At 47.2% G+C, this 27,809-nt stretch overlaps 1 protein-coding gene across 2 annotated transcripts in view; it reads left to right on the plus strand.

Moving 5' to 3' along the window:
- LOC135200314 (regulator of nonsense transcripts 2-like) overlaps nucleotides 1–27,809 on the plus strand; it is a 305,608-nt gene that overhangs the window by 108,853 nt on the left and 168,946 nt on the right. For both annotated transcript variants that reach the window (XM_064228867.1, XM_064228866.1), the window contains exon 10: nucleotides 147–322. In XM_064228867.1, coding sequence (XP_064084937.1) covers nucleotides 147–322 — 176 coding nt within the window. The remainder of the gene's footprint in view (nucleotides 1–146; nucleotides 323–27,809) is intronic.

A 27,809-nucleotide genomic window follows, 5' to 3' on the forward strand; every position in this document is an offset into this window, starting at 1 on the left:
CTACTGGACTGCTGTTATATAATTGACCTGCTGCTACAAAGAAACTTATTCATGAGATTGACAAACTTCAGCATAAACTCAATGGCACCCTGATGCTATAGTATTATTATTTTTCTGTTTTTCCTTACTATTTCGTCATCTTGCAGAGAATACAAGTGACGATATAGGCTTCTGTGACATTGGACTGGGCGAAGGAGGTGAAATGACTGAAGGAAGTACTGCTGTGCTGTGGGAGGATGATGACACTCGTGCCTTCTACGAGAATTTCCCAGAGCTGAAGGCTCTCATTCCTTCTATACTGTACAGTGACTCGGAAAAGCCGGTAATTAAAGCTTACTCCCAAAGATTTTAAGTATTTTTTCATAACTTGTTATTGATTATAGAGACAGGGACTTGAGATTTTAACAATTTGTAAATTACAACAGCACAAAGGTCATGTATTCATGTAAATTCCAATATTTACAAGATTATTTGAAATACTATATCATTATTGTTCCGACACGGGATACAAACCTTTCGGTCCTTTTACAATAGGAAGGTTACTAGCGGCAGCTGGATAGGTCGTAAGCTTTCGAATAAGGGGTTCGGTAGTTAACTGCTTGTCCGACAGTGCGCGTGCCGTGCAACTGCGAGGTGAAGAATAACTTTTGCTTTCGGCCTGCTGGTGTGTAGATGTGCTCTTCATCGCTCTCTGCCCGCTTCATCATCGTGTGCTTTCAGGATATTTGTGTTTTCTCTTACTATTTGTGTGTGTGTAAAAGTGAACTGTAAGTACGCATATTCATTTTTCATATACACTTTGTTTATTTATGATTATGGATCAAGGATCGATGTGATCTCGCGCCTCCTATTACCCGACGACTGTGCCCGGGGTTGAGGGGCGTAAATGTGGAAAATTGAGAGTTTTCTTGAGATCGATCCCTGGTCCTTTGTGCTCGGTGCCGAGGGTGGGAGCACGCTCGCGCCGAGCCGTGTATTTTTGGGTGAAAGGGAAAATTGTAAATGCAGCTCTCTTTTTCATTTTTCATTTATATTTTTTTGCCCTGTGCGCTCGGTGCCGAGGGCGTGAATGCTCTCGGCACGAGCCCTTTATTTTGTGTGAAAGTGAATTCGCAAGTGCAGTATTCTTTTTCATTTTCATATATTATTTTGATTGCATCACTTTTCATTATGGATCAATATTTCCGCTCATAACTGGGAATTGATCCTTAACCTTTTATTTTGTCTGAAAGTGAAATTGCAAGTGCAGTATTCTTTTTCATTTTCATATTTTTTTTTATTGCATCAATTCTCATTATGGATCAATATTTCCGCTCATAACCGGGAATTGATCCTTAACCTTTTATTTTGTCTGAAAGTGATATCGCAAGTGCAGTATTCTTTTTCATTTTCATATATTATTTTGATTGCATCAATTTATTTCATTATGGATCAATATTTCGCTCATACCGGGAATTGATCCTTACTTGCCCTTGGTGCCGAGGGCGCGAATGCTCTCGGCCCGAGCCCTTTTTGTGTGAAAGTGAAATCGTAAATGCAGGATTCTTTTTCATTTTCATATATTATTATTATTGATTGCATCAATATTCATTACGGATCAAGATTCCCCACATACCCGGGAATTGATCCTTATGCCCTTGCGCTCGGTGCCGAGGGCACGATGCTCTCGGGCCGTGCTGTGTATTAGTTATGGGTGCTGTGCCGGGGTAGGGGAAGCGAAGGCCTGCCAAGAAGTCGTCGGAAAGCTCTCCCGCGACTCCCTTGCTCCCTTGGTATCCGATTCTTCGTCTTCTTTCCTGCCCCACCCCCCTGCTCAGCTCCCACGGATGGCACCTTCCCCTGTTTGGGGGGGGGGTTGTTATCTGGGTCCTTCTCCTCGCCCGATCTGTCGAGTGTGGAGGAGGGCGCTCGGTGCCCCGAGGGCACGATGCTCCGGCCGTGCTGTGTGTCTGTAGTTTGGGTGCTGTAAGGCCCGGGTTAGGGGAAGCGAAGGCCTGCCAGGAATACGGGGTCGGAAGGCTTCTCCTAGCGCCTACCCTGCTCCCTTGGTATCCGATTCATTCGTCTTCTTCTTTCCACTGCCCCACCCCCCTGCTCTCTCCCACGGATGGGCAGCTTCCCCTGTTTTGGGGGGGGGGGGGGGGGGGGGTGTTATCCGGGTCCTTTCTCCTCGCCCGATCTGTCTAGTGTGGAGGAGGGGCTCGTTGGCCCCGGACTTACATAGTGTGATTCGTGGGGTCTTCCGTTCGCTCGGGGTGGGGATCTCCCTCCCCCCCCCCCCCCCCGCGCACGCGAGGGGAAACCCCTCCTAATCACCCGACTGTTGCTTCCGCAGGTGCTTCTGCCACGAGGGATGACCTTGGTCAGGTGTGGGCGTCTTTGGGTCTGCAGGGCGTGCCTAGTGTCCAGGGGCTTCTCCATCATCTGGCCAGGGTATGCCGCCCCTCCTCACCTGGTATATTTGCCTCACGTGGTGTCAGTGTCGCCTACAGCCGCTGTGCAGGGTCCGATCGCCGTACCGAGGAGTGTCGTGCTGCCGACGCCCAGATTTGCCGTGCTGCCGCGACCAGACTTTCGCTGCCCTAAGAACTCGCCCCTGGACCTGCCGCCAGTACCCAGGATGTCGCTGGCTGTTGCCCCGCCTCCTGTGCTACCTGTGCCGCCTGCTGTACCTGCCGATGCTGTGCTGGCTGTTCCTACCGTTCCTGCTGTTCCTGCTGTTCCTGAGATGTCCGCACCTGCTGACGTCGTCCCTGCTCGTGGTGTTGCTGCCCCAGACGTTGGTCTGTCGGGACAGGTGCGTCCGGGCCCTGTTGCTTCGGCAACAGCAGCCCCGGCTCCGCCCTGGATGGCGGACTTAACGTCTGTCTTGAGGAAGCTGATGAAGAAGAAGAGGAAGAGGAGGAAGGTGTCGTCGTCGTCGTCGGCTGCCGCCTCTTCCCCTTCGACTTCCAAGGCTTCACAGCCAAGGAGGAAGAAGGCTGCCTCCTCCCCTCCTAAGAAGTCTCCCTCGGGAGCTTCTCAGGGCCCGTCCCACTCCGGTGGGACGGGGGGTTCTTCCACTGGTCCTCCTGCTCCTTCGGGAGTGGGACCCGTCTCTTCTTCCGCAAGGAAGAAGACTACGGGGACCAGAGGGGTACCGGCCAACACCGGTACTTCCTCGCCTCGTGTCAGGGGCTCTGCCGCTACAACCAGGTTCCGTCTCGGCCTCTCGTTCGCGAGAGGTACCGAGTGTACGGTCACCTGCCGGTGGCCGCGCAGCCAAGAACCAGACGCCAGAGCTCGCTCGGTGCCAGGTTCACGGCACGGAGCGGAAGGCTGGTGAGAGCCGCTCAGGCGACTCTCACCAGGCCAGCTCTTGCTCGCGCAGCGACCAGCCGGCTACCCAGGTTGACGTGATGGTCTCTGACCGGCCACGGGCTAAGGCTAGAAAGGTCCCCCCGATGGCTGGCGCCAGCGGTTTAACGCGCTGTGAGGACAAGCACCGGTCTCACCGTGACAGTGGTCTCTGCAGGTCGCCTGACCACCGCTCCCACAGGGAATGGACAGGTAGGGCAACCAGCAACAGCTCCTCTGCCACACAAGATCGGGGCCGCTGTTCTCGGTCCAGCCGTTCTCCCCAGGGAAACGGCTCGACTAGGCCTGCAGCTCGATCCCCACCACGGGGTGGTGATCGCCTGCAGCCCTCCAAGCCCGCTGGTTCTGCCAGCGAGCGGAAGGGGAGCGTCAGGTCTTCCTCTCCCGTGCCTTCAACTTCCTCGGTTTACACCAGGAAGAGCGAGGCACAGCGGAGTGATCGTGAGGGGCGCGCCCCGCACGATCCCGTCATGACGCCGTACGTACCAGGCACGATCTTGGACCGACCAGGACGTACGCGCAAGTGGCAGGAGGAGACTGAGAGGGGTCTGTCGCTGTTCCCCCTCCTGAAGGGGAGGTTCTCGGGATATGCTCTTGTTCGAGGTGCTTGACGGTCCTACTCCGCAAGATGCAGTCACTCCAGGGATCTAGAGGAACTTTGCCGAGGTTATTGCACTGATTCGTCAGCACGACGACCTCGGGGAAGGATCGCCACTCCCACCATCCGAGCCACATCCCGGCTCGAGTCGTTTTGGGGTCCAAGAAGGAACCCAAACCAACGGTGGGTCTGCCGCGATTGCAGCTTGCCGACTCTGTTGGACCATGTGAAGTCTCTCGTCTTCGAACAGGACAGCTCGCTGAGGTCTGTCAGCCCGAAAAGGCTACTTCCTCCTCCTCTACTGCGACAGCGGCAATTTTACATGCGTCAGAGGACGGTATCGGCTCTCTCCTGTCAGGTATCGATCAGCCCCACCCAGATGACGTTCACAGTGGCGGCAGACCCCTACCTACAGTGCGAGTTCATAACCCTCCTCAGGGAAAACGTTTCTCCTGACGATATAATTTCCCAGACTCTGGAAGGCCATCGCCGCAAGGTGATGGCTGCTCCTACTCTCTTCTCCAACTGCTAGTTCCGCTGGGAAGGCGAGCAAGTATCCAATTCCTCCCCCATTCCCTCTCTCTTTATGGCTACGAGGGAAAGGGGAGGGATCCTGCTGAGAGTTCTCTGTAGGATCCCACGTTGGGGACTGCGTTACCGGGGGGACCTTCGGGTCTTACCTGACGTAAGCCCCCGTCGTTGAGGAAGGATCCTGCCCCATCCTCGATTTCTACGGGAATCAGGATGACCACCAACCGATGATCGTTTAACGAATTTGGGGGGAGGGGGGGGGGGTTTTCGCTGAGTGCTTAGAATTCTGCGGAATTTCTAGCACTCTCAGAGTGTTCGAGTTTTTTATGATCTCCAAACACTTAGGCGAAACCACGGTCCAGAGTGGGCTAGACGAGAATCCCCAATAATTGTTACCACGATAATCGGGAACCTCGCTGAATGCTCGAATTCCTGGAATTTCTAGCGTTTGGAAGAAGCACTGCTGCTGAAGGAAGAAAATCTCACATTAGGCGACCAACCCTGGAATAGAGAAGAACGGACGTGAACATCCAGTTTGGCTTGAACTATCGTCTTCGGTATTCTGTTCACCATTGAAGCTTTCCTTTGGGGAAGACTTCTCCTTCACTCTCTTGACTAGAGAACGAAGGCGGTCGATCTCCAATCCTTATTCTCATTCCTCGAAGGGAAAAGAATTTAGGATGGAGGTCGTTGTACAGAAACCTACAGATATACTACGTATAAAACCCTCGCGACATGATTCTGTTAAGTAGTTGAATTGTCTGGGGTGTAGCCGCATACCGTAGTTAACTCTACGGATTGTGACCGAGACGACTAGTATCGTAATTGAACTGCAACTCGGGACTGCCTGCAACCTCCCAGGAGTTACCAGTTTTGATTTTAGATACTTAAGGGATTTTGACGTAGGAAAAATCTATTTCTGGGCGATTGGTTCGTGTCGCCCAGCGAAAATAAATCCTTTAATCCATTATTTCTAAGGTAAATGATCTAACAAATACCAGAGGAACAATAAACAAAAATAAAGAAAAAGGTCAGTATAACTGACTCGCTCACCCTCAAGGAGGGCGTCGGTATGAACACTATTGGCGGAGTGAGACCACTACCACGAACTTCTGCCAATAGAAATCTCCCACAACAAAACCCCACAAGAGGAGAGCCGACCCACAGAACGGGGCAGCAACTACTACTACTCCAACCCACGCTAGGTGACTGCCGCGCCTCTGGTGGCCATCCTAAAGTTAGCAATCAATCTTGAGCGAAGGGTTGGGAAGAGGCGGGATTTCGCTGGGCGACACGAACCAATCGCCCAGAAATAGATTTTTCCTACGTCAAAATCCTTTTTCTGGGCTCAGTTCGTGTCGCTGCGCGAAATTGTACCAGAGAATTAGCACAAGATTGAAAATAAAGAAGGTCTCAATAAAACTTAAAATTTTAATTTTAATTAAAAATCTATAATTGCAAGAAAAATATATTATACATACACAATTGTTTCATAAGAGCGTGAATAAAGAACAATACATAAAATTAACTTTAAGTTAACATATATACAAGGGCTTACATGGGATATATGTTGAACTTAAAACATGTGTATGATAATCATAGGCAAAAACACTTAAAGTAAGTACAAATAAACAGTATCAATAATGTAGTAAAGTATGTATATGAACAAACTTAAAGTAAAAACAAATTAAACAAGTTCATAGATCTTAATAAACAAATCAATGACCATTGTAAATGGAGATGTGGCACCCTAGCATAAAAATAAGGGGACCACATCACAAAGATCAGTATATACAATCAATTGTGGGTGACCCTAGCAAAAAAAATAAGGGACACCCACTAAACCATCACAAGAGCAGCTAAGACTCAAGGGTAGACGTAGATGAACAAGGTAGGTATAGACAAACTGTTGGCTGAGATAGGTAGAAAGGAGATCTGGATCTTCAACTGAACTACTAAGCAGAGTCGGGGAAACTATGTTACCCCCACCGCAACTGCTGAAAACTTCAACGATTCCAAAGACTTTAAGTAGTGACGCTTAAAATAATGTCGGCGATTTCCATCCAGTATACTTTTTCAAATCATCAAAATTCATGTGTTGAAAGTAGTTAATTGAGGTGGCTACTGCCCTGACATCATGAACCTTGGGAAGGATTCAGGGTTAGCTTGTTTAATAAAGTATAGGATCTGTTGCCTTATACCTTTAATTGATAAAGTACCACCTTTTTCTCTTCTAAAGAGAGGACCCGAAGAGGATGAGGATGTCCTGGACAGAAAGGCTCGTAAGGTCGTTACTGGACAAAGAGAAAGATCTTGAGGAAGGGGTATAACCTTCCAAGGTTCCCACCTCAACAAAGGATCCTCATTCTTTGCTAAAAAGCTGCGATCCGAGAAAAGCAGAACTTCTCCTGAAGGAAGAAATTCTACGTGATTCGCATGCTCTGGATAACGCCGACAGTTCTGAAATTCTAGCTCCTGAAGCCAAGCTTAATAAAAATAATGTTTTCTTAAGAGCATTATAATGAACATGTCGTGTATTTGATCTGAAGCCAGCTTTAGAACATCATTTAAAAACCATGACACTGACGTAGGCCTTACTGAAGGTCTAAGTCTAGCACAAGCCTTGGGAATAGACGAAAAGTAAGAATCTGTTAAGTCTATGTTAAAACCCAGTTGAAAAATCTTCTTCAAGGCTGACTTGTTTGTCGTAATGGTACTAGCTGCTAACCCTTTTTCAAATAAGGATCTGAAAAAGGATATAGCTGAATTGATTGTCATGATTTTAATGTCTGCTTCTCTCAGGAAGGATGCCAACTTTTTAACTGCAGCATCATACTGCCTTAAAGTTGAATCTCTTTTATCTGATTCCAGGAAAAGAATATTTCTTGGATCGATATTGCATCTCTCTTGGCCGCAAACTTCATGAAGTCCATAAAGTTAGGGTTTTGAGAATTCCTGAGGAAGCGAACACAGTCTTCATTTGTACTGACTGGGAGAGCCTGGGATTGGGAATTCGAAGAGGACGAAGACCCAATTCCAGAATCAAGGGGTACCAGTTGCTCTTCGGCCAGTCTGGGGCTACTAAAGCTACTTGACCCTTGAACGTCATTGAGTTTGTTCAGTACTTTCAGGAGAAGATTCACCGGAGGAAAGACATAAATCTTCTCCCAGTTGTTCCAATCTATGGACAGGGCGTCCGTGGCATAGGCCAGAGGGTCCAGGTTGGGATCCACATAACAGGGAAGTTTGTGGTTCGTTTGAGATGCAAACAGATCTACTTGCAGGCCTGGTACCTTCCGGAGAATCCATTGGAACGAACTGTTGTCCAGTGACCATTCCGATTCCAGAGGAACTGAACGGGATAGAGCATCTGCTATGACGTTTCTCACTCCGGCCAGATGGGTGGAAGAGAGGTGCCAACTGAACTTGTCCGCCAGGGAAAAGATGGCTACCATGACATGATTCAGGTGTCTTGACTTGGAGCCTCCCCTGTTTATACAATGGACTACTACTGCGCTGTCCAGAACTAACTTTATGTGAGAGTTCTTTGGCGGACGTAACCTCTTCAGAGTCAAGAACACTGCCATTGCTTCCAATACATTTATGTGAAGCTGGCGGAACTGAGGTGACCATGTTCCCTGAACTTTCTTGAACTGAGAATATCCTCCCCAGCCGCTTAGTGAAGCGTCTGTGTGGATAGTGATTCCCGGAGGAGGAAACTGAAGGGGTACTGATATGGACAGGTTCTTTAACTTTGTCCAAGGGCGCAGATGATTCTCCGTAGAATTCTGTGGTATTGATAGATACTTGTCCCTGGATCTGACATTTGCTCGTGAGCGCCAGATCCTGGTTAAGTCTTTCAGTTTGGCTTTCATCAAGATGTTTGTCACTGAGGCAAATTGGAGGGAACCCAGGATTCTTTCCTGGTTTCTCCTTGAAGCATATTTTTACTTTAGAAATTGTTTCACTGACTTCGCTATTTCTTTCCTCTTGGCTGATGGAATCGACAGAGTATGGGAGGATAGATTCCATTGAATGCCCAGCCATTGAAAGTTGGACTCCGGAGTGAGTCTTGACTTTGTCCTGTTTATCTGGAACCCCAGATATTCCAGGAATTGAATGACTTTCATTGTGGCTTGACGACATTCCTCGACTGTTGGAGCCCAAATCAACCAATCGTCGAGGTACGCTACTACCATTATCCCTTGAGACCTCAGTTGTTGAACGACTACTTCTGCTAATTTCGTGAACTCTCTGGGGTGCATAACATTCAGACCGAAAGGAACTACCTTGAAGGAGAATGCCTGGTCTCCTAGTCTGAAGCCCAGGTAAGGGCGAAAGTGTCTTGCAATAGGGATATGATAGTATGTGTCTGTAAGATTGATAGAGGTGGTGACAGCCCCACGGGGAAGTAAGGTCCGCACCTGCGAGATGGTCAGCATTTTGAACTTGTCGCAGCGAATGGCCAAGTTTAAGCGGGACAAGTCTAAGATTACCCTTCTTTTTAATGAGCCTTTCTTTGGTACGCTGAACAAGCAACCCGTGAAACTTTAAATCTGTTGACTCTCGCTATTGCTCCTTTCTGGTAGGAAGCTCCTCCTCCGCATACAGGGGTGTCCCCCCATATTTCGCGGTTGGGGAATGTGTACCAGACCCCCCGCGAATAGTTTAAAATCCGCGAATGTTTGGAACCCCCTCTAAAAATGCTCATAAACCCTATCCTAAACATGCAAATACCAAAAGTATCCTTAAAGACCATCCTTCTATCCCTAAAAGACCTCCTTCATCAAATATACATAAAATATCCTATTATGGTTCATATTAATCTTTGAAATATTATTAATACTATTTTAAAGTAAATCTTAGATTTTATGTTTATACATAAATACATACTATGTACGTACTGAATGACTTAGTTACGTATGTGAAAATAATTCAGTCCCCCCATAAGTATTCAGTCATGCACGTTTCTTCATACTGTTACTATTTGAGACATCCATTTTCTTTTTACAATGGAACAATGGAAATGTGAAGTCACAAATACCAAATGTCTATTTAAAGTATTATCCTACATCAAATATACCATTGAATTGGTATTATTAATATCATTTTAAAGTAATCTGAAACATTTTACCATTAGAAATATATAAAACAGCAATAGCAGAGAGAGAGAGAGAGAGAGAGAGAGAGAGAGAGAGAGAGAAGAGAGAGAGAGGGTTGTCCTTATTAAAAGACTGAAGTGGATAGATTATTGTACTTCTTTAAAATACTATCACATATGAATTTTTTGAATATAGTTATATTACTATTGATTATTAATTATGCAAAAATATAATAAACATACACATGTACCATAGAAATTCTCTCATCTCAGTAAAAGAGAGAGAGAGAGAGAGTTTACATTATCGTAAGATATGGCAGCACAGTTGTTGGACCCCAGCCAACTCGGCTTGCTACTGGAATTCTGAGAGAGAGATGCGGGGTAATGAGCATTTTCTTTCATTCTTCTTACGTAATTCTTTTATTTATAAACTAAAATCTTGCTAATTCACTTTAGTATTTTCTTTAATGAATTTATATTCATACATCGCTTTAAGAAGAGAGAAGAGAGAGAGAGAGAGAGAGAGAGAGAGAGAGAGAGAGAGAGAGACGAGAGAGAGAGAGAGAGAGATTATCGTAGTATTTGTTTAAAATATCTTTACAACATATGATTTTTGTAATTACAGTTATTATTATTATTATTTGAAAATATTAATAAAACATATTACGCATATATGAAACCGTAAAAATCTCTCATCTCAGTAAAAGAGAGAGAGAGAGAGAGAGAGAGAGAGAGGGGGGGGGGGTGGAAATTTCATGCCCACGTGATGGCAGCCACAAATCAGCTCCTTCCCCCTCCGGTCACTTAACTTGATACGTATATCTGAGTTTTAGTACCTTGAGTTAGAGAAAGAATCTGACTGGGATTTCCTTCGTTCTTCCATAGTTTTTTTAAATTTATAAGCTAAATCTTACTATTTCACTATGGTATTTTCTTTAATGAATTGATATTATTGCTTTATAAATTAATATTAATATTTGAAAATAATAAATCATTTATTTATCATACAAAAAAACATACATCTTTGTAGTAGAGAGAGAGAGAGAGAGAATTATTATTTTTATTATGTGATATCATTTAAACTTATTAAACTTACTAATACAGTATTAATCAAAATTAATATTTGAAAATTAGTCCAAATCATTTTGTATCATAAAAATGTATTTAGTCAGAAAAATTAACATCAAAATACACTAATTAGTGATTATTTTCGTCGGAAATTCCGCGAATGGGCGAGTCCGTCCGCGAATAATTTCTAGATAGATTCCAAAGAAAAATCCGCGAATGTGTGAGTCCACGAATCCGGAGAACGCGAATATGGGGGGAACACTGTACTCCGTCAGTTCTTTCGATGGAAGTTGAAGGAAAGGTCTGGGTGGAGGAGGGTCTCCAATCCAGCTCCAACCCAGGCCCTTCGACACAATGCTCTGTGCCCATTTGCTGAATCCCCACCGATGCCGGAAGAGAAACAGCCTCCCTCCTACCTTGGTGATCTCACTGCTGCTGGGTCGAGTGACCTCCGCGGCCTCCACGGAAGTGCTTTCCCCTGTTGAGCGACCTTCCTGATCCTCTCTGACGAAAGGATCCCCTAGCTCTACCTCCCCTGCCGAACCGGTCATAGTGCTGGAAGGCTTGGCCTTCGAACACCTGGTTAAAGGCGGAGGAGACAGCGTAGGAGGTGGAAGGCTGAGCCTGAGGAGAAATCACATAAATGGGCTGAGCCGGAGTCTTCGAGGTAGAAGGCTGGCCTGATTGTACAATCGGCACAGCTGACACAGCTTGATTGAATCTTTGAGGCTTCTTCTGATAAGGCTGGTAACGCTTCGCCTTTTTCAGCTTCTTGCCTGCTGCAGCTTGATCTTGGCGCCTCTTTGCAGTGAGGCCCCAACGATCTTTGAGGCTCTGATTGAGCCTTGTTGCCTCATTCTGGACTCCTCTTTTGACCATAGCTTCTGGGAAGAGGTCTGCCCCCCAGATGTTCGATGAAAGCAACTTATTAGGCTCATGCCGAATAGTTGCTTCCTGGAGGACATGTTTTCTGCAATTGACCCTAGCAGTCACAAACTCATACAGGTCTGATTGGACCGTATAAGTCTGTGACTTGGTCAACAACTTGAAGAGCGGCTCTGAAGCATATGAAATAGCCGCTACCTCTGTCATTGTCATGGTATTCATTGACCTGGCAAGTCTAGACTTGGCCTCAAACTCAGCTTGAATGAGGCTATCAGGAAGTCTAGGCAGCTTCTCGCCGAACTGGTCCATGGCGCAGTCCGGTTTAAGCTTACCTGCCGAGAAGGTGTTAGGCAGATCCTCCCACAAGTCTCCAAGCGAAGGGAGCAACGGAGAAGTGGGATCTGCTTCCCTTAGCTGAGGTAAGGGTTCCCCTTTTAGGCCAGCTGGGATGGTTACAGTGGCGATCTTCGTTAAGAAGAGAGGAGCCTCTTCTTCCATCGTAAAGATGGTAAAGGGACTCTTGAACGCCTGAATCCTGGTGTTCGAGCAGTCCATCTCCTCTAAACACCTAAGCCACTCCCTTTGAGCTTGGTCCCGGGAGTACAATACTGTCTCCCTCGGGACCTTATCCTCCCTAGTCATGGCTGCCTCCGTCAGCCTGGCGTAGCCAATGACGGCGGTTGAAGGTTCTCCGATAGAACTCGAAGTCTTCAATCCTTCGAGTACCGCACTTTGGAATGGAGATTAGTCCGTCCTGGAAAGGGGCGTATGAAGCCACTCTCCAGGGGTTGTTCATTGAGAACGGAGGCAGAGAATCATGGGGGGGAAGCTGCACCAGACCAACATCAGGTGCCGGAGGAGTAGCTTGAGGGGCCTGGTTGAACCCAGATATAATGTTCTCCTGGGTTGAGATCCTTTCGGATAACTGGGAGAACATCTGCTCCATGCTGGTCCTCAAAGAACCCACCAAGTCCCCCATCTGCTGCATCATCCCAATGGAGAAGGCGTTGGGATCAAAGGCCGTAGCCGGTGCAGAGGTGGAAGGGTAACTCAGCAGGAGTACCTCCGGAGGAGGAGGAGAGACCGTGACTCCGCCGGAGTACGGGGCCTCTCCTTTGAGGACTTGCTCTTAGAGGACCTAGAGCCAGAAGCAGACGATTTACCCTTCTCTGCTCCGGGGTTCAAAGCGGAAGACTTACGAGACGTGACGTCGACGAAGTCTTTTTGGACGACGACGACGCCTTCGTAAGGGTTTTCTGCGCTCTGTGTCCCTTCTCTTTGGGTTTCACAGAAGCGCTAGGCGACGAGTACTGGAGCTCAGCTCCAGTAAAGCCTTGGAAGGAAGCAGTTGATATAGCGGGAGAAGAAGATCCAGAAGCGCCCAAGGGAAGCCCTTGGGCGTCCAACGTACCTACCTCGACCAACAGGTCGTCAACACCTACCATCGGTTCAATATTCAGGTCTAAAGTCGCGACTTCCGCAGAGATATCCTGGCCTGGTTCCTTCATGGATGCAGCGATCTGCTGCTGGATTGTTGTCATAGTCGGGGCTGCCTCCGCCGGGTCGACGTACCCCGTCGACTTGCCGCCGGGGAACAGCAGGACAGCCATCCTCTTTTCCAGAATGTAGGGCTGTCCCTTGGCGGCGTTCTTGCCGAAGCCGCCGACCCAAGCCCTCAGGGTTGCAAGAGCGGTCTCTCTAACAGCAGCAGCCTGTAAGAGAGGGCGTCTATTAGTTTAAGTTTAAAGTTGAGGTTCAACCTTAAACTAAAACAGAGCTTAAACTTACACTATTTGGGGATGTATTTCACAACATATGAAGAACTTAAGCTTAAAAGATATCATTAAAATTAAACTTAAGATATAGTACAGTATTTACATGTTGGGGGGGGGGGGTAAAAATGCAGCTGGAAATACTTACCCCGTCCAAAAACTGACCCACAAGATCGTAAACAGATCGTACAGGTCTCATGGTACCAGACCTGCAGAGTCCATTGACGGAGTCGCGACGGAGCGTGGGACCTGACAGATTCCCATGCGGAGTCGCGCACGGAGCGTGGGACCTGCAGACTTCATGTCCGCAGGGGTCCTGGAGCATGGCGTTGCATCCTGGATGCTCGCAGTTGGTAGTCTGTAAGTGGAAGGATACATGAGTACCAACAGAGATAACACTTACAGGGCTACTTTAGAACTCCGATGCATGCCGGAGAGTGAAAAATTTTTGGGCATAGCCCCTCCCTTATCGCCTGAATAGGCTATAGCTCCGGTGTGAGCCGGAGTAGAAAACAGGGGCAAGGGAGAGACCCAGCTTAAGATAGCTTAATATAAACTTATGATTAACTTAAGCGTAAAATAGCACAAAATTCCGGAAGATGATTCCGAATCGCGGTGGTATCCGTCTCCGCCGGTGTGCCGGAGAGACGGGGTGGTTAAGCTAAGGAGACCAACTGCACGCCTGAGGTCCGCCCGCAGGCGGGATACCAACTCCCTCCCTCATAATTGACGGAGCTCCAGTAAGAAAATAGAGCACCGACAACCCGGGGAGGGGCGAGAGGGCGAAACAGAACTCGAGCCTACAGCGGGGCAACGGAGCAACACAGGAGGGGGGAGGCCAACCCCCCTACTTCGTCACAACGGAGCACCGTGAAGCAGAGAGACAAGGTCATACCCAGTCCAGCGTCTGTCCAGCCTCCCCTACTCCCTCCGCGTAGGGAGAGAGGGAGACAGGCCCGGATGGAGCGAGCAAGGACGGATCTCCCTCCCCCCAGCTCTGTGGGAGAGCGGGAGGAGGGCAGGGTGACTGGGGCGGGCGTCTGGCTGAACCGCGATCACAGGGTGACCACAAAACGATAACACAATAAAAACAACGAAATCTATAGCCTAGGATAATGCAACCAAACTGATCAGCGAGATGCAACCGTAGATGCAACAAAACTGATAAAAAGGAAGCAACAAAACTAATGGGGACCATGATATAATAAACCTAGGCTAAGATAACGTACCAGACGCCCTAGGCTAACCAAAATCAAATAAAATAATTAAAATAATTAAAATAACACCAAAGTAGGGGAAATAAAAATAGTAAGAGAAAAAATCCAGGAGTGTACGACTAACCCGTAAGAAAGTCTTCCACTCAAAGCTAGCCTGGGCCGATACTAAGAGCTATGGCTAGGGTCTGGATGGAAGAGATAATGCCTACGTAAGGTAAAGAAAGACATGCATGCATGACATAAAACCAATGCAGGCTATAGATCCCCTAACGAATAATAATCATAAAAAAGTCTAGAGACGCATAGAATAAAGGGAAGGTTCCAGGTATGGGAGACCGAGAACGAACCCCCCGCCATGAGGCAGAACAATGCTGCCATGCTTCCGACCGAGAACCCGTATTTATACCTAAAAAATGGCAAATACTGACTCAAGGAAGGAAAAAACTAAGTAGGAACCTTTCGGAATACTTAACTTAGCTGATGCGATGGCTGAACGTTCCATTTTGCATGAAAATCCTCCAAAAAGGGCACGAAAAAACACAGAGTTAGAAAATGCAGCGTCTCTTGGGCCTCTAACTTTAAAGGATGACCACCAGAGGCGCGGCAGTCACCTAGCGTGGGTTGGAGTAGTAGTAGTTGCTGCCCCGTTCTGTGGGTCGGCTCTCCTCTTGTGGGGTTTTGTTGTGGGAGATTTCTATTGGCAAGAAGTTCGTGGTAGTGGTCTCACTCACCCTAGTGTTCATACCGACGCCCTTCTTGAGGGTGAGCGAGTCAGTTATACTGACCTTTTTCTTTATTTTGTTTATTCTCTGGTAATTGTTAGATCATTTACCTTAGAAATAATGGATTAAAGGATTATTTCGCGCAGCGACACGAACTGAGCCTAGAAATCTATTTTTGGGTGAGGAGCCGTGTCGCCCGGTGAAATGTCTCTTTAGCCATTTCTAATATATAAAACTAATGCTAAATATACCAGAGAATAAACCAAAGGGACTGACTGAGGTTACTACCCTCAGGCGAGCACTTTTATAAATAAAAATGTCGTGTATAAACCAGGGGCGAGTAATACTGCCCACGTCCCTCCTTCACCCCACAGAAAGATCCACGTCAACAATCCCCGAAACATGAGGCGCCGTTACACAGGCCGCCTCCCCGCAACCAACCCCCTCCTCCCGAGCGCCATCTACAACATCTAGAGTTAGCAACCCCCAGCTTGTACCACAACCGGGTGGGAGATCAAGATAGTACTGAAGGGTGGATTCACCGGGCGACACGGCTCCTCACCCAAAAATAGATTTCTGGGCTCAGCTCGTGTCGGCCTATGAAAGGATCCTTAATATCATTCTTTCTAGGTAAAATTAATCTAAAATTACCAGAGAAAAACAAAATTAAGAAAATGTCAGTAAAACTGACTCGCTCACTCTTAAAAAGAAGTGTCGGTATGGTAATAGGGGCGAGTGGGAACACTACCACGAGACATTCACCAATTAGACCTTCCAATCAGAATCCCCACAAGAGAGAGCTGATACCAACGGGCGATGCAGCCGCTACTACTACTACTAGAGGACGCCACGGACAGCAGCGCCCCTAGCGGTCATCCTTAATATTTAGCGCTAGCGTCCAGACGCATTTTTCTCTGTGCTGTGCATTTTACGAGGATTTATTATCTTCTTCAAGATGGGAAACGTACCCCCCCATTGTTCTGCAATCGCAACGGCTAAGTTAAGTGCCTCATAAGTAATGTTTTGCTATATTTTTGTCTTCCGGGAACCAGTATTTTCCTTCTAATAGGTCATATACGGTTTCCCGGTTGTCTCTTGGCGGCGCCATGCTGCCTCGTTAAGAATTCCCGGTCCTCCATACTGGGACTTCTTATACTTATGGGCTTACCTTTTACGTTCATCGTTTTTACATCGAGTTTTAGCTAGTTTAGCCCCCTTACCATTTCTCTTAGTTTGGTATTTAGGGCTATTATTATTGTTCCAGCCCAGCATCCCGGCTCTTGCTCTTCATCGGCTTTCGCTGGCTCCGAGTAGGCTTCTGTTCCTCGGAACAGTTTGCCTCCTCCTGGGCTTCTTTTTCTTCTACTAAAGTGTCTTTTCCATCTTTACGATGTAATTTTATTCTATTTAGGGTGTTAGGCTAGCCTAGGTGCATGTTCCATGATTTGGTACAGCCTGGTTCACGTGGCCCTCCCACGGTTTGTGTTGCTCGTGGCTTAGGCCACTTGCGGTCACGTGTTCCATCGCACCTTACCCTTCCCCTTCCCTCCCTACCAGGTATAGGGAGGTGCTGGGGGACCCCTTGGTTGTCATGACAACCTCAGTTGCCCTCCTCCCTCCCTCTCTGAGGTGGCCAGGGGTTCCTCCCAGCGGGGGGTATAGGGCGACCACTCATAGGGTACCGTGTCTCCGAGCGGGTAGTTGTTGAGACGGGGAGGAGTAGGCCACCCCCCCCCTCTCTCTCTCCCGCCGTGTTACGCCGAGACCCTCCCCCCCTTCCCCAGTTGCTCAGCCACCTTCCCTTTCTATAACGAACGGAGCCTTCCGTCGCAGCCGGGGCACCTTTGGGTTATAGATTACTGGCTCCGCCAGCGGGCGGGTGGTCACTACTAGTGGTCGGTTGCTTGCCTACTATATCCTTATATCTCTCCCCCGCTACCGGAAGGGAGCTTGCTTCTTACCCGGGCACTCTTCTAGTAGACGGGTGGAGGAAGGTTTGATATTATTGTATTTTAAGGATATACCCTAATTTTACGATGATTTGTTTAATTTTATTATTCATATGCTTACCATCCCCGCCATTTTTCGTCGTGGTTTCCTTTTACCACCACTCCTGGTTGGATTCTATCTTTTGTCCCCGCCGTCAGCGGAGCATAGCCTAGGACAACCAACCAACCTTGTTACCACACGTATTATGGCGGGGGCTCTGGTTTAATCTAACTTTCTCGCTCCGGCACCAGCGGAGCAACTGTTAGACTGTAAGTGTTCTCCTGATACTCATGTATTTTTCCACTTACAGGCTACCAACTGTCAGGTCCCGGCGTGCAACGCGACGTTGTACGACCCCTGCGGCCATGATGAGTGCAGGTCTCACGCTCCTTGTGCCACGTCATTCAACGATATGATCGTCTGGCACCCGGAAGCCTGCGCCATCTGCTACGACCTAGTCGGTCAGCTGGTGGAGGAGGGGGTAAGTCGTTTATAGGCTTCTTTATCACTTACTAACAACTCTTAGACATAAGTTTGTTAACCCCGTTCCGCCATTAGAAGCTCATCTCGCCCTTTCTTCCAGGCTACTAGTGTGAGGGAGGTCGCCCTTGCTACCCTGAAAGCGTGGGTGGGCGGCTTCGGGAAGAACGCCGCCAAAGGCCAGCCGTACATCCTTGATAAGAAGCTGGCCGTCCAGATCTTCCGGCGGGCAAGTCAACAGGGTACGTTGACCCCTTGTCCGCAGCCCCTCTCATAGCCTCCATCCAGCAAGATCTCCAGCAATCTTTCGGGGTCGTAGCTTCTCAGGAGTCGGTCCCGGACGTCGCTGCCCTGGACCTAAACATCGAGCCGATGGCGGTTGGAGTAGAGGATTTGTTGGTTGAGGTAGGTGTGTCGGGCGCCCAAGGTCTTTCCTTGGGTGTTCCCGGATCTTCTCCTGTCCCTTCTTCGAGCGCCTCTTTCCAAGGCTTTGTGGGATCTGAGATCCCTACCCGCTCTCCCGCTCTCTCTGTACCTCCTAAGGTGAAGGGACAGAGAGAACCGAAGACTCTATCTAAGACGACTTCTAAGAAGTCGTCTTCGTCTTCTTCGGCTAGGAAGTCTTCGACTTCTTACGCTGACGCGGTGAAGGCCAAGCCGAGCTCTTCTTACTCGAAGAGCTCTAGAAGCAAGGCTTCTAAGGAGAAGGCTCGCGCTCCGCCGAGCCAGTGCCTTCTCCTGCCTCCACCGCATCCACTCCGGCAACGCCGGTGGGAGGGGCGGGATCCAGCACCTTTGATCCCACTGCTTTCTCAGCAGTGGTGATGCAACAGGTGGGGGGTGAGATGGTTGGTTCGCAAGTCTCCGCCCTGGGGACGAAATTTGAGCAGATGTTTGCACAACTGTCAAGCACCCTGTCTCAATCAGGCCAATCCATCCAGGATCTCTCTAACAGGGTTAGAGAGAATGAGGACCGAGTGGCTGGGCTATCTCAGGTCCCTCTTCCAGTCTCCCCAGGGCCAAGCGCTGGTATTTTCCAGCTCCCGCCATACGACTCTCTGCCAGCTTTCTCTATGGAGAACCCTTGGAGAGTAGCCGCCTACGCTCCATTTAAGGATGGGATGATCTCTATCCCGGAGTGTGGAACTCGAAGGATTGAGGACTTCGAGTTTTATCCTCCGGGTCTGGCGCAGCCTTTCATCGGCTATGCTAGGCTGACTGTAGCGGCTCTTACTAGGGAAGACAAGATCTCTAGGGAAGATGTTCTCTACAGTATGATCATGCCCAACGGGAATGGGTTCACTGCCTTGAGGACTGGGAGTGCACAAACACTAAGCTCCAGGCCCATAAGAGTCCTTTCACTATTTTTGCGACGGAAGAAGAGGCTTCTCTTCCGTTCGCCACGAAAATAGTTGAGAGGACTCTTCAGGCAGTCCTCAAGGATGAGCCCATGCCACAACTAAGGGAGGCGGAGTCTACTTCTCCGCTCTTCCCAGCTTTTGGAGAATTGTGGGAGAACTTGCCAGCCACATTCACGCTTGGCAAGCTCAAACCGGACTGCGCCATGGACCAGTTCGGCGAGAAGCTTCCAAGACTGCCTGATTCCTTGATTCAGGCGGAGTTTGACGCGCGAAATAGGTTTGGCAGGTCCCTCAATTCTCTAATAATAACAGAAATGGCTGCTCTTCATATGCTACAGAACCGCTGTTTAAGATCTTGGCCAAATCCCAGCTTCAGACGGTTCAGACAGATGCTTTCGACTTCTTCCAAGCTAGGAGGAATTGCCGAAAGCACGTTCTGCAGGAGTGCACTATTAGGCACGAGCCTAATAGACTCCTGGCTTCTAGCATGTGGGGAGCGGATCTCTTCCCAGAATCCGCTGTAAATGAAGTGCACCACGAGGCTGCTAGGCTCAACCAGAGCCTTAGAGCTAGGTGGGGAATTTCATCTAAGAGGAAGCAAGAATCCGCCCCCACTGCTGGTAAGAAACCAAAGAAGTCTGGTAAAAGGTTCCAGCCTTACCAGAAACACCAGCAACAGCAGCAATTTGTCCAGGCCGTCCCGGTTACCCAACAGGGACAACCTGGTAGTTCGAAACAGAACCAGCCCATCCTCCTGCTGTCTCCTCAATCACAACCGTCGACCTCCTACGCACTCTCGCCGGCCTTCAACCCTACGTATGAAGGTCAGAGCTACACTCCCTTTACCAAGCAGCCGAGAGGTAGGGCGAGAGGCTACTTTCGCCAGCGTGGCGCAGGACGGGCGACAAGGAGCAGGCAGTTCAGAGGAGGGCGTGGTGGTCAACCCGCCCATCAACAATGAGGCTCCCCAGGTAGGAGGGAGGCTGTTCCTCTTCCGTCACAGGTGGGGGTTCAGCAATTGGGCACAGAGCATAGTGTCCAAAGGGTTGGGTTGGAGTTGGATCAAAGATCCTCCTCCAATCAAATCATTCCACCAAATACCATCAGAGGAATTGACAGATTACGCGGAGGAACTCCTTCAGAAAGGAGCTATTGCGAGAGTCAAGCATCTAAAATTTCAAGGTCGCTTATTCAGCGTGCCAAAGAAAGGCTCAACAAAAAGAAGGGTAATCTTAGACTTGTCAAAGCTAAACTCTTTCATTCGTTGCGACAAGTTCAAGATGCTTACCCTCTCGCAAGTAAGGACCTTACTTCCGCGTGGAGCCGTCACATGCTCCATCGATCTTACAAAGACGCATACTATCATATCCCTATAGCCAGACACTTCCGCCCATTCCTAGGGTTCAGGCTAGGAAATCAGACATTCTCATTCAAAGTGATGCCCTTCGGTCTGAATGTAGCCCCCAGGGTATTCACGAAAATAGCAGAAGTGGTTGTACAACAATTGAGAACTCATGGGAATCATGGTAGCAGCTTACCTCGACGATTGGTTGATCTGGGCACCAACCGTCGAGGAATGTCTCAATGCCACCAAAAAGGTAGTTCACTTTCTGGAACATCTGGGGTTCCAGATAAACAAAACGAAATCCAGACTTACCCCGGAGTCTCGTTTTCAGTGGCTGGGAATCCAATGGGATTTGTCTTCCCACAATCTGTCAATTCCAGTGGCCAAACGGAAGGAAATAGCAAAATCGGTCAGGCAATTTCTCAAATGCAAGCAAACATCAAGGAGAAACCAGGAAAGAATCCTAGGGTCCCTTCAGTTTGCTTCGGTAACAGATATCCTCCTGAAAGCAAGGCTAAAAGATATAAATCGAGTTTGGCGATCGAGAGCAAACACCAAATCTCGAGACAAGTTGTCAGTAATTCCACAGATCCTTCGCAATCAACTCCGTCCATGGTCGAAAGTAAAGAACTTAGCCAAGCAGGTACCCCTTCAATATCCCCTTCCAGTGTTAACCATTCACACGGATGCCTCCCTGTCCGGGTGGGGGGGATATTCTCAGTTCAAACAGGTTCAGGGGACTTGGTCAGTTCAATTTCGCCAGCTCCACATAAACGTTCTGGAAGCAATGGCAGTATTTCTTACCTTGAAGAGACTGCTTCCCCCGAAAAAGTCTCATCTAAGGCTAGTTTTGGACAGTGCAGTGGTAGTTCATTGCATCAACAGGGGAGGGTCCAAATCCAAGCATGTGAACCATGTCATGATAGCCATTTTTGCCCTAGCAAACAAACACAAATGGCATCTGTCCGCCACTCACCTGGCGGGGGTAAGAAATGTGATAGCAGACGCTTTGTCCCGGTCAGTACCTCTGGAATCAGAATGGTCCCTAGACGACGGGTCATTCCAGTGGATAAGCCGGAGAGTCCCAGGTCTCCAAGTAGATCTCTTCGCCTCACAAGCGAACCACAAGCTCCCTTGCTATGTGGCCCCCAACCTGGACCCTCTGGCTTATGCCACGGACGCCCTGTGTTAGATTGGGATCAGTGGAGTAAAAATTTATGTTTTTCCTCCAGTGAATCTTCTCTTGAAAGTCTTAAGCAAGCTGAGGACTTTCAAAGGAATAGTAGCTCTGATTGCACCGGACTGGCCCAAGAGCAACTGGTATCCTCTTCTTCTGGAATTGGGTCTCCGACCTCAACGGATTCCCAATCCCAAGCTGTCACAATCAGTACAAATGAGGACTGTGTTCGCTTCCTCAGGAATTCTTCAGACCCTAACTTTATGGACTTCATGAAGTTTGCGGCTAATAAAGATGCTAATATTGATCCACAAAATATTCTCTTCTAGAATCAGATAAGAGAGAGTCAACCATTAGACAATATGACTCAGCTGTTAAAAAATTAGCATCTTTCCTGAAAGAATCAAACACTACAACCATGACAGTTAATCTAGCTATATCCTTTTTCAGGTCCTTGTTTTGAAAAAGGTTTAGCAGCTAGCACTATTACTACTCATAAATCGGCTTTGAAGAAGACCTTTCAGTTAGGTTTTCAGATAGATCTGACTGAATCTTATTTCACGTCTATTCCTAAAGCCTGTGCTAGACTTAGACCTTCTCAAAGGCCTACTGCAGTTTCATGGTTCTTAAATGATGTCCTCAAACTAGCTTCAGATACTGACAACTCGTCTTGTACATTCATAATGCTTCTTAGGAAGACATTATTCTTATTAAGCCTAGCTTCAGGAGCTAGAATTTCAGAACTGTCGGCTCTATCCAGAGATGCGGGTCATGTGGAATTCCTCCCCTCAGGAGAAGTTCTGCTTGCTCCGGATCGTAGCTTTTTAGCTAAAAAATGAGGATCCTCTGGCAAGGTGGGCTCCTTGGAAAGTCATCCCACTTCCCCAAGATCCTTCTCTCTGCCCAGTATCAACTTTAAGAGCCTTTCTATCTCGTACATCCTCAAGATCCTCAGGTCCTCTCTTCATGAGAGAAAAAGGTGGTACTTTGTCAGTAAAAGGTATTAGACAACAAATCCTTTACTTTATTAAACAAGCCAATCCTGATTCATTCCCAAAAGCACATGACATCAGGGGAGTAGCCACCTCAATTAATTACTTTCAACATATGAACTTTGAGGATCTTAAAAAGTATACTGGATGGAAATCCCCGACAGTCTTTAAACGTCATTACCTAAAGTCCTTAGAATCTTTAAAATTTTCAGCAGTAGCAGCGGGAAACATTGTTTCTCCTGATACTGTATAGTAGTCGTAGTATAGATCCAGGTCTCCTTTCTACCTACCTCAGCCAACATGCCTCACCCTATCGCCATGCTACTCGGATATCCTAGCCTTAGCCGCTGAATCATACCAGTGGATTGTCCCTTATTTTTTTTTTGCTAGGGACATCCACACTTGTACTGTTATTGTACTTCAGTGTACCTACCCTTATTTTTATGCTAGGGTAGGACACAATGTGTTTGTATATTATGTAAATAATTTTCTAAGTAAATCTAATTTGTAAAAATTACACTGCATTATTATATTTACTGTTTTTACTGTAATTTTAAGTACTTTACATTACTAACTTTCTTTTATGTTACTGTTTAAAATAAGTTAGACTTAAGTACTTAGTTTATATGCTGTAATTGATTTACTTATATTATATCCCTCATTTTACAACTGCTTTTCATTTGTCCCTTTTTTTTTTTTTTTTCCCATCTTGTCTGTTTCTCTGGTACTCTTTCATAGGCCGACACGAGCTGAGCCCCAGAAAAGGGATTTGACCGAAGGAAAAATCTATTTCTGGGTGATTGGCTCGTGTCGCCCTATGAAACCCACCCTGTATTGTTTGCCCCCCCTGCAGGACAAGATGTTTTTAGATTAAGGAAGACCGCTAGGGGCGCTGCTGTCCGTGGCGTCCTCTAGTAGTAGTAGTAGCGCTGCATCGCCGTTGGTATCAGCTCTCTCTTGTGGGGATTCTGATTGGAAGGTCTAATTGGTGAATGTCTCGTGGTAGTGTTCCCACTCGCCCCTATTACCATACCGACACTTCTTTTTAAGAGTGTAATTTAGATTAATTTTACCTAGAAAGAATGATATTAAGGATCCTTTCATAGGGCGACACGAGCCAATCACCCAGAAATAGATTTTTTCCTTCGTCAAAATCCCTTTTTTCCTCCGTTAAAATCCCTTTTTTGGGATCAAGCCGTGTTGCCGGGTGAAATTGTACCAGAGAAATGGGGCAAGCTGAAAATAAATAAAATACAGTAACAAAGAAGGAGAACTAAACAAATTAAATATAAAAAAGAATTTTAATATATATAAACCCCAACACACATAAAACTTGTATTGTTAACAAAAGGCCTTTCTCAAAGCTTTAACAAAAATGAGAGAACTCAATTACCGAATGTATGTACAAATACATGAGTCCACATGTAAAATCTTAAAGGTAAAATAAAATCATAACAATACAGCAGTACTTGGTACAAAAGGATCTCTTAAACAAGCTAATACAATCCGCCCCACCCGTGCCTATCAAAGGCCCGAGGGAGAGGAAGACAGGGTTGAACAAGTAGGTGAGGCAGGCAAGTGGGAAATAAAAGAGGAGGCATGATGCATAAGAGAAAGAGGAAGTTTAAGAGTTTTCAGGAACTACAATACTTCCTGCAGCCACGGCAGGGAACTTAAGTGCATTAAGAGATTTAAGGTAGTGGCGTTTGAAAACTGTCGAAGATTTCCACCCAGTGTACTTTTTAAGATCCTCAAATTTCATATGCTGAAAATAGTTAATAGAGGTAGCAATGCCCGGACATCAATGAACCAGGGAAATGAGTCAGGATCTGCCTGTTTAATAAAGTAAAGAATCTGTTATTTGATACCTCTCATAGTAATCGTTCCTCCTTTTTCTCTCATGAATAAGGGACCTGAGGACTTAAATGACGTTCTATCTAAATAAGTTTTGAGAGATTGAACTGGACAGAGAGAAGAGTCTTGAGGAAGAGGAACTATTGACCAAGAAGTCCATCTATCTTGTGGACTTTCATTTTTGGCTAAAAAGGTTTTGTCCAGTGAAAGTAAAACATTACCATTAGGTTGGAAATCTATATGGCCTGGATCTCTAGACAAGGCCGACAGTTCAGAAATTCTTGCTCCTGAGGCTAAACTTAATAAAAATAGAGTTTTCCTAAGTAGGGTTATATACTGACAGGATTCATTATCATTACTGGAAGCCAGCATCAAAACTTCATTTAGAGACCAGGAAACAGACTGAGGCCTATGTATAGGTCTCAGCCTTGCACAAGCTCTAGGGATAGAGGAGAAATAGGAACTAGTTAGATCTATCCCAAACCCTACCAGGAAAATCTTTTTAAGGGCAGACTTCATAGTCGTAATAGTACCAGGAGCTAAGCCTTGATCAAACAGATCTTTAAAAAATGAAATTGCTAGATTAGTTGTCATAACCCGCACTTCCTTTTCTTTCTTTCACAAATTTAACCAACTTCTTAAGAGCAGAGTCATACTGTCTAAGAGTAGAATCTCTCTTATCAGATTCCAGGAAAGTAATATTTTCCGGATCAATACCAGAATCATGAAGAGTTGCCATCTTCATAAACTCCATAAAGTTAGGGCTTGGAGAATGTTTGAGGAAGCGTATACTTTCTTGGTTTGTACTATTTGTGAAAGTATTGGATTGGGGATCTGTCTGGGACGGAGCCTCAATTCCAATATTAGAGGGAACCAGTTGCTCTTCGGCCACCAGGGGGCTATCAAGGCTACTTTCCCTCGATATGTCCTGAGCTTGTGAAGGACTTCCATCAGGAGGTTGACTGGTGGAAACAAGTAAATCTTCTTCCAAAGATTCCAATCCAGGGACAGTGCGTCTGTGGCAAAGGCCAGAGGGTCCAGGTTGGGAGCCACATAGCATCGAAGATGATGATTTGACTCCGTGGCAAAAAGGTCCACTTGAAGACCCGAGACCTGCTTGGACACCCATTGAAATGACTGTGCGTCTAGAGCCCATTCCGACTTCAATGGGGATGTCCTTGACAGAGCATCTGCCATTACGTTCCTGGCTCCTGCTAGATGTGTGGCTGATAGGTGTCAGCGAAATTTCTGTGCTCGAGAGAAGATCGCAATCATCACATGATTTACGAACTTGGACTTGGAGCCCCTTCTGTTGATACAGTGAACGATTACTGCACTGTCGAGGACTAACCTGATATGTATCCCTTTCTTTGGATTCATCCTTTTGAGAGTAAGGAAAACCGCCATAGCTTCTAACACATTTACGTATATGGAATCTTTGGAAGGTCTTGGACCATTTTCCCTGAAACTTTTGAGTAGGTGAATGGCCTCCCCATCTGCTTTGGGATGCGTCTGTATGAACCACCAGATCCGGTTGTGGAAACTGAAGTGGTACTGTCTTTGCTAAACTCTTGGCTGTAGACTAAGGTTTTAGACTCTTGCGTAAGAGCTGGGGAATTCTTGATAGCTTGTCTCTTAAACCTGTATTGGCTCGACTTCTCCAAATTCTGTTGAAGTCTTTTAGTCTGGCTTTCAGTACCGGTTGGGTCACTGCTACAAACTGTAAGGAGCCTAGAATCCTTTCCTGGGCCCGTCTCGATGCTAGTTTGTTTCTTATAAACTGCCTTGTGGCTTTCGCAATCTCTTTGCACTTCTCCTAAGGAACTGAAAACTTGTGTGTCTGGAGGTCCCACTGTAGCCCCAACCATTGGAACTTGGAGCTGGGGACAAGTCTTGACTTTTGAAGATTTATTTGAAATCCTAAATGCTCCAGAAATCTCATGACTTTGTGGGTTGATTCCAGACATTGCTCTTTGTTGGGAGCCCAAATTATCCAATCGTCCAGATATGCCGCCACTAGAATTCCCTGGCTCCGAAGTTCTTGGAGTACCACGTCTGCCAACTTGGTGAAAATCCTGGGAGCAATATTGAGGCCGAATGGCATGACTCGGAAGGAGTAAGCTTCTCTTCCTAACCTGAACCCTAGGTAAGGGGACAAGTTCCTTGCTATGGGCACATGATAATAAGCATCGGTAAGATCTATAGAGGTGGTGACGGCTCCACGGGGAAGTAAGGTTCTCACTTGGGTCACGGTTAGCATGTGAAATTTGTCGCATACTATACTGGAATTGAGCCGTGAAAGATCTAGAATCACCCTCCTCTTGTCTGTGCCCTTCTTGGGAACTGAAAATAGTCTGCCTTGAAATTTGATGTTCCTGACTTTTTATTGCTCTTTTCTGAAGTAGTTCCTGAGTGAAAGCTACTAGGTCTGGTGTCCGGTCTTGAAAAAACTTGTATAGGGGAGGTGGTCCCTTCTTCCACCTCCATCCCAGACCTTTCGATATGACACTGTGAGCCCAGGTGTTGAATGTCCACCTGTGCTTGAATAGAGCTAATCTCCCACCTACCTTGGCTGTCTCATTGGTTGGCAGCTGGTCTTGAACCTCTACCTCCTCTGTAGGGTCTGGCTCTTGCGAGCCTTCCACCTGCTCCGCCGACCCGTCTGGAGGTACCACGTCCTCTAGTTCCTCTAGGAGCATACCTCTGAAAGGAATTATGTGCCTCATAAGTCTGGTTGTAGACCTGTGATGGAAGTAAGGGCTGATTAGACTGTGGTGCTGGTGCCTGTACCCACACATGTGATTGTTGGGGCGGGGGCATGGAAGTGGAAGGTTGGTTCACAGCCGGAGATCTTTGGAACCTTCTTTGCTGAAACCTCTTTGGCTTCTTGGCCTTCTGAGTGCCTGCCGGGGAAGGGTCTGCTGGACGCTTGAACTTAAGAGCCCACCTGGTTGCAAGTGTCTGGTTGGCTCTCACTGCCTCTTGAGTAACCTGAGCTACTAAATCCTCCAGAAAAAGGGAAGGTCCCCATATCGAAGATCTAATGAGCTTATTAGGCTCATGTCTGATCGTTGCTGGTCTCAGGACAAACTTCCGGCAGGCTCTTCGAGCCACAGCGAAATCAAACAAGTCATGTTGAAAGGTGCCTAACAACGGCTTGGTAAGGACCTGAAACTCCGGAGCGGTCGGATAGGTGGAAGCAATCATCTCCGCGGAAGTGACTGAGTGAAGGGAACGACTCAGCCTACACCTGGCTTCAAACTCTGCCTTAATGAGATGCTCAGGTAGTTTAAGGAGTCTCATTAAATTGTGTTGAAGCACAGTCTGTTTCCAACTTTCCTTTCTGGAAAGTCTCCGGAG

Source organism: Macrobrachium nipponense, chromosome 26 (genome assembly GCF_015104395.2).
Source record: "Macrobrachium nipponense isolate FS-2020 chromosome 26, ASM1510439v2, whole genome shotgun sequence".
In the NCBI taxonomy this organism is placed as follows: domain Eukaryota; kingdom Metazoa; phylum Arthropoda; class Malacostraca; order Decapoda; family Palaemonidae; genus Macrobrachium; species Macrobrachium nipponense.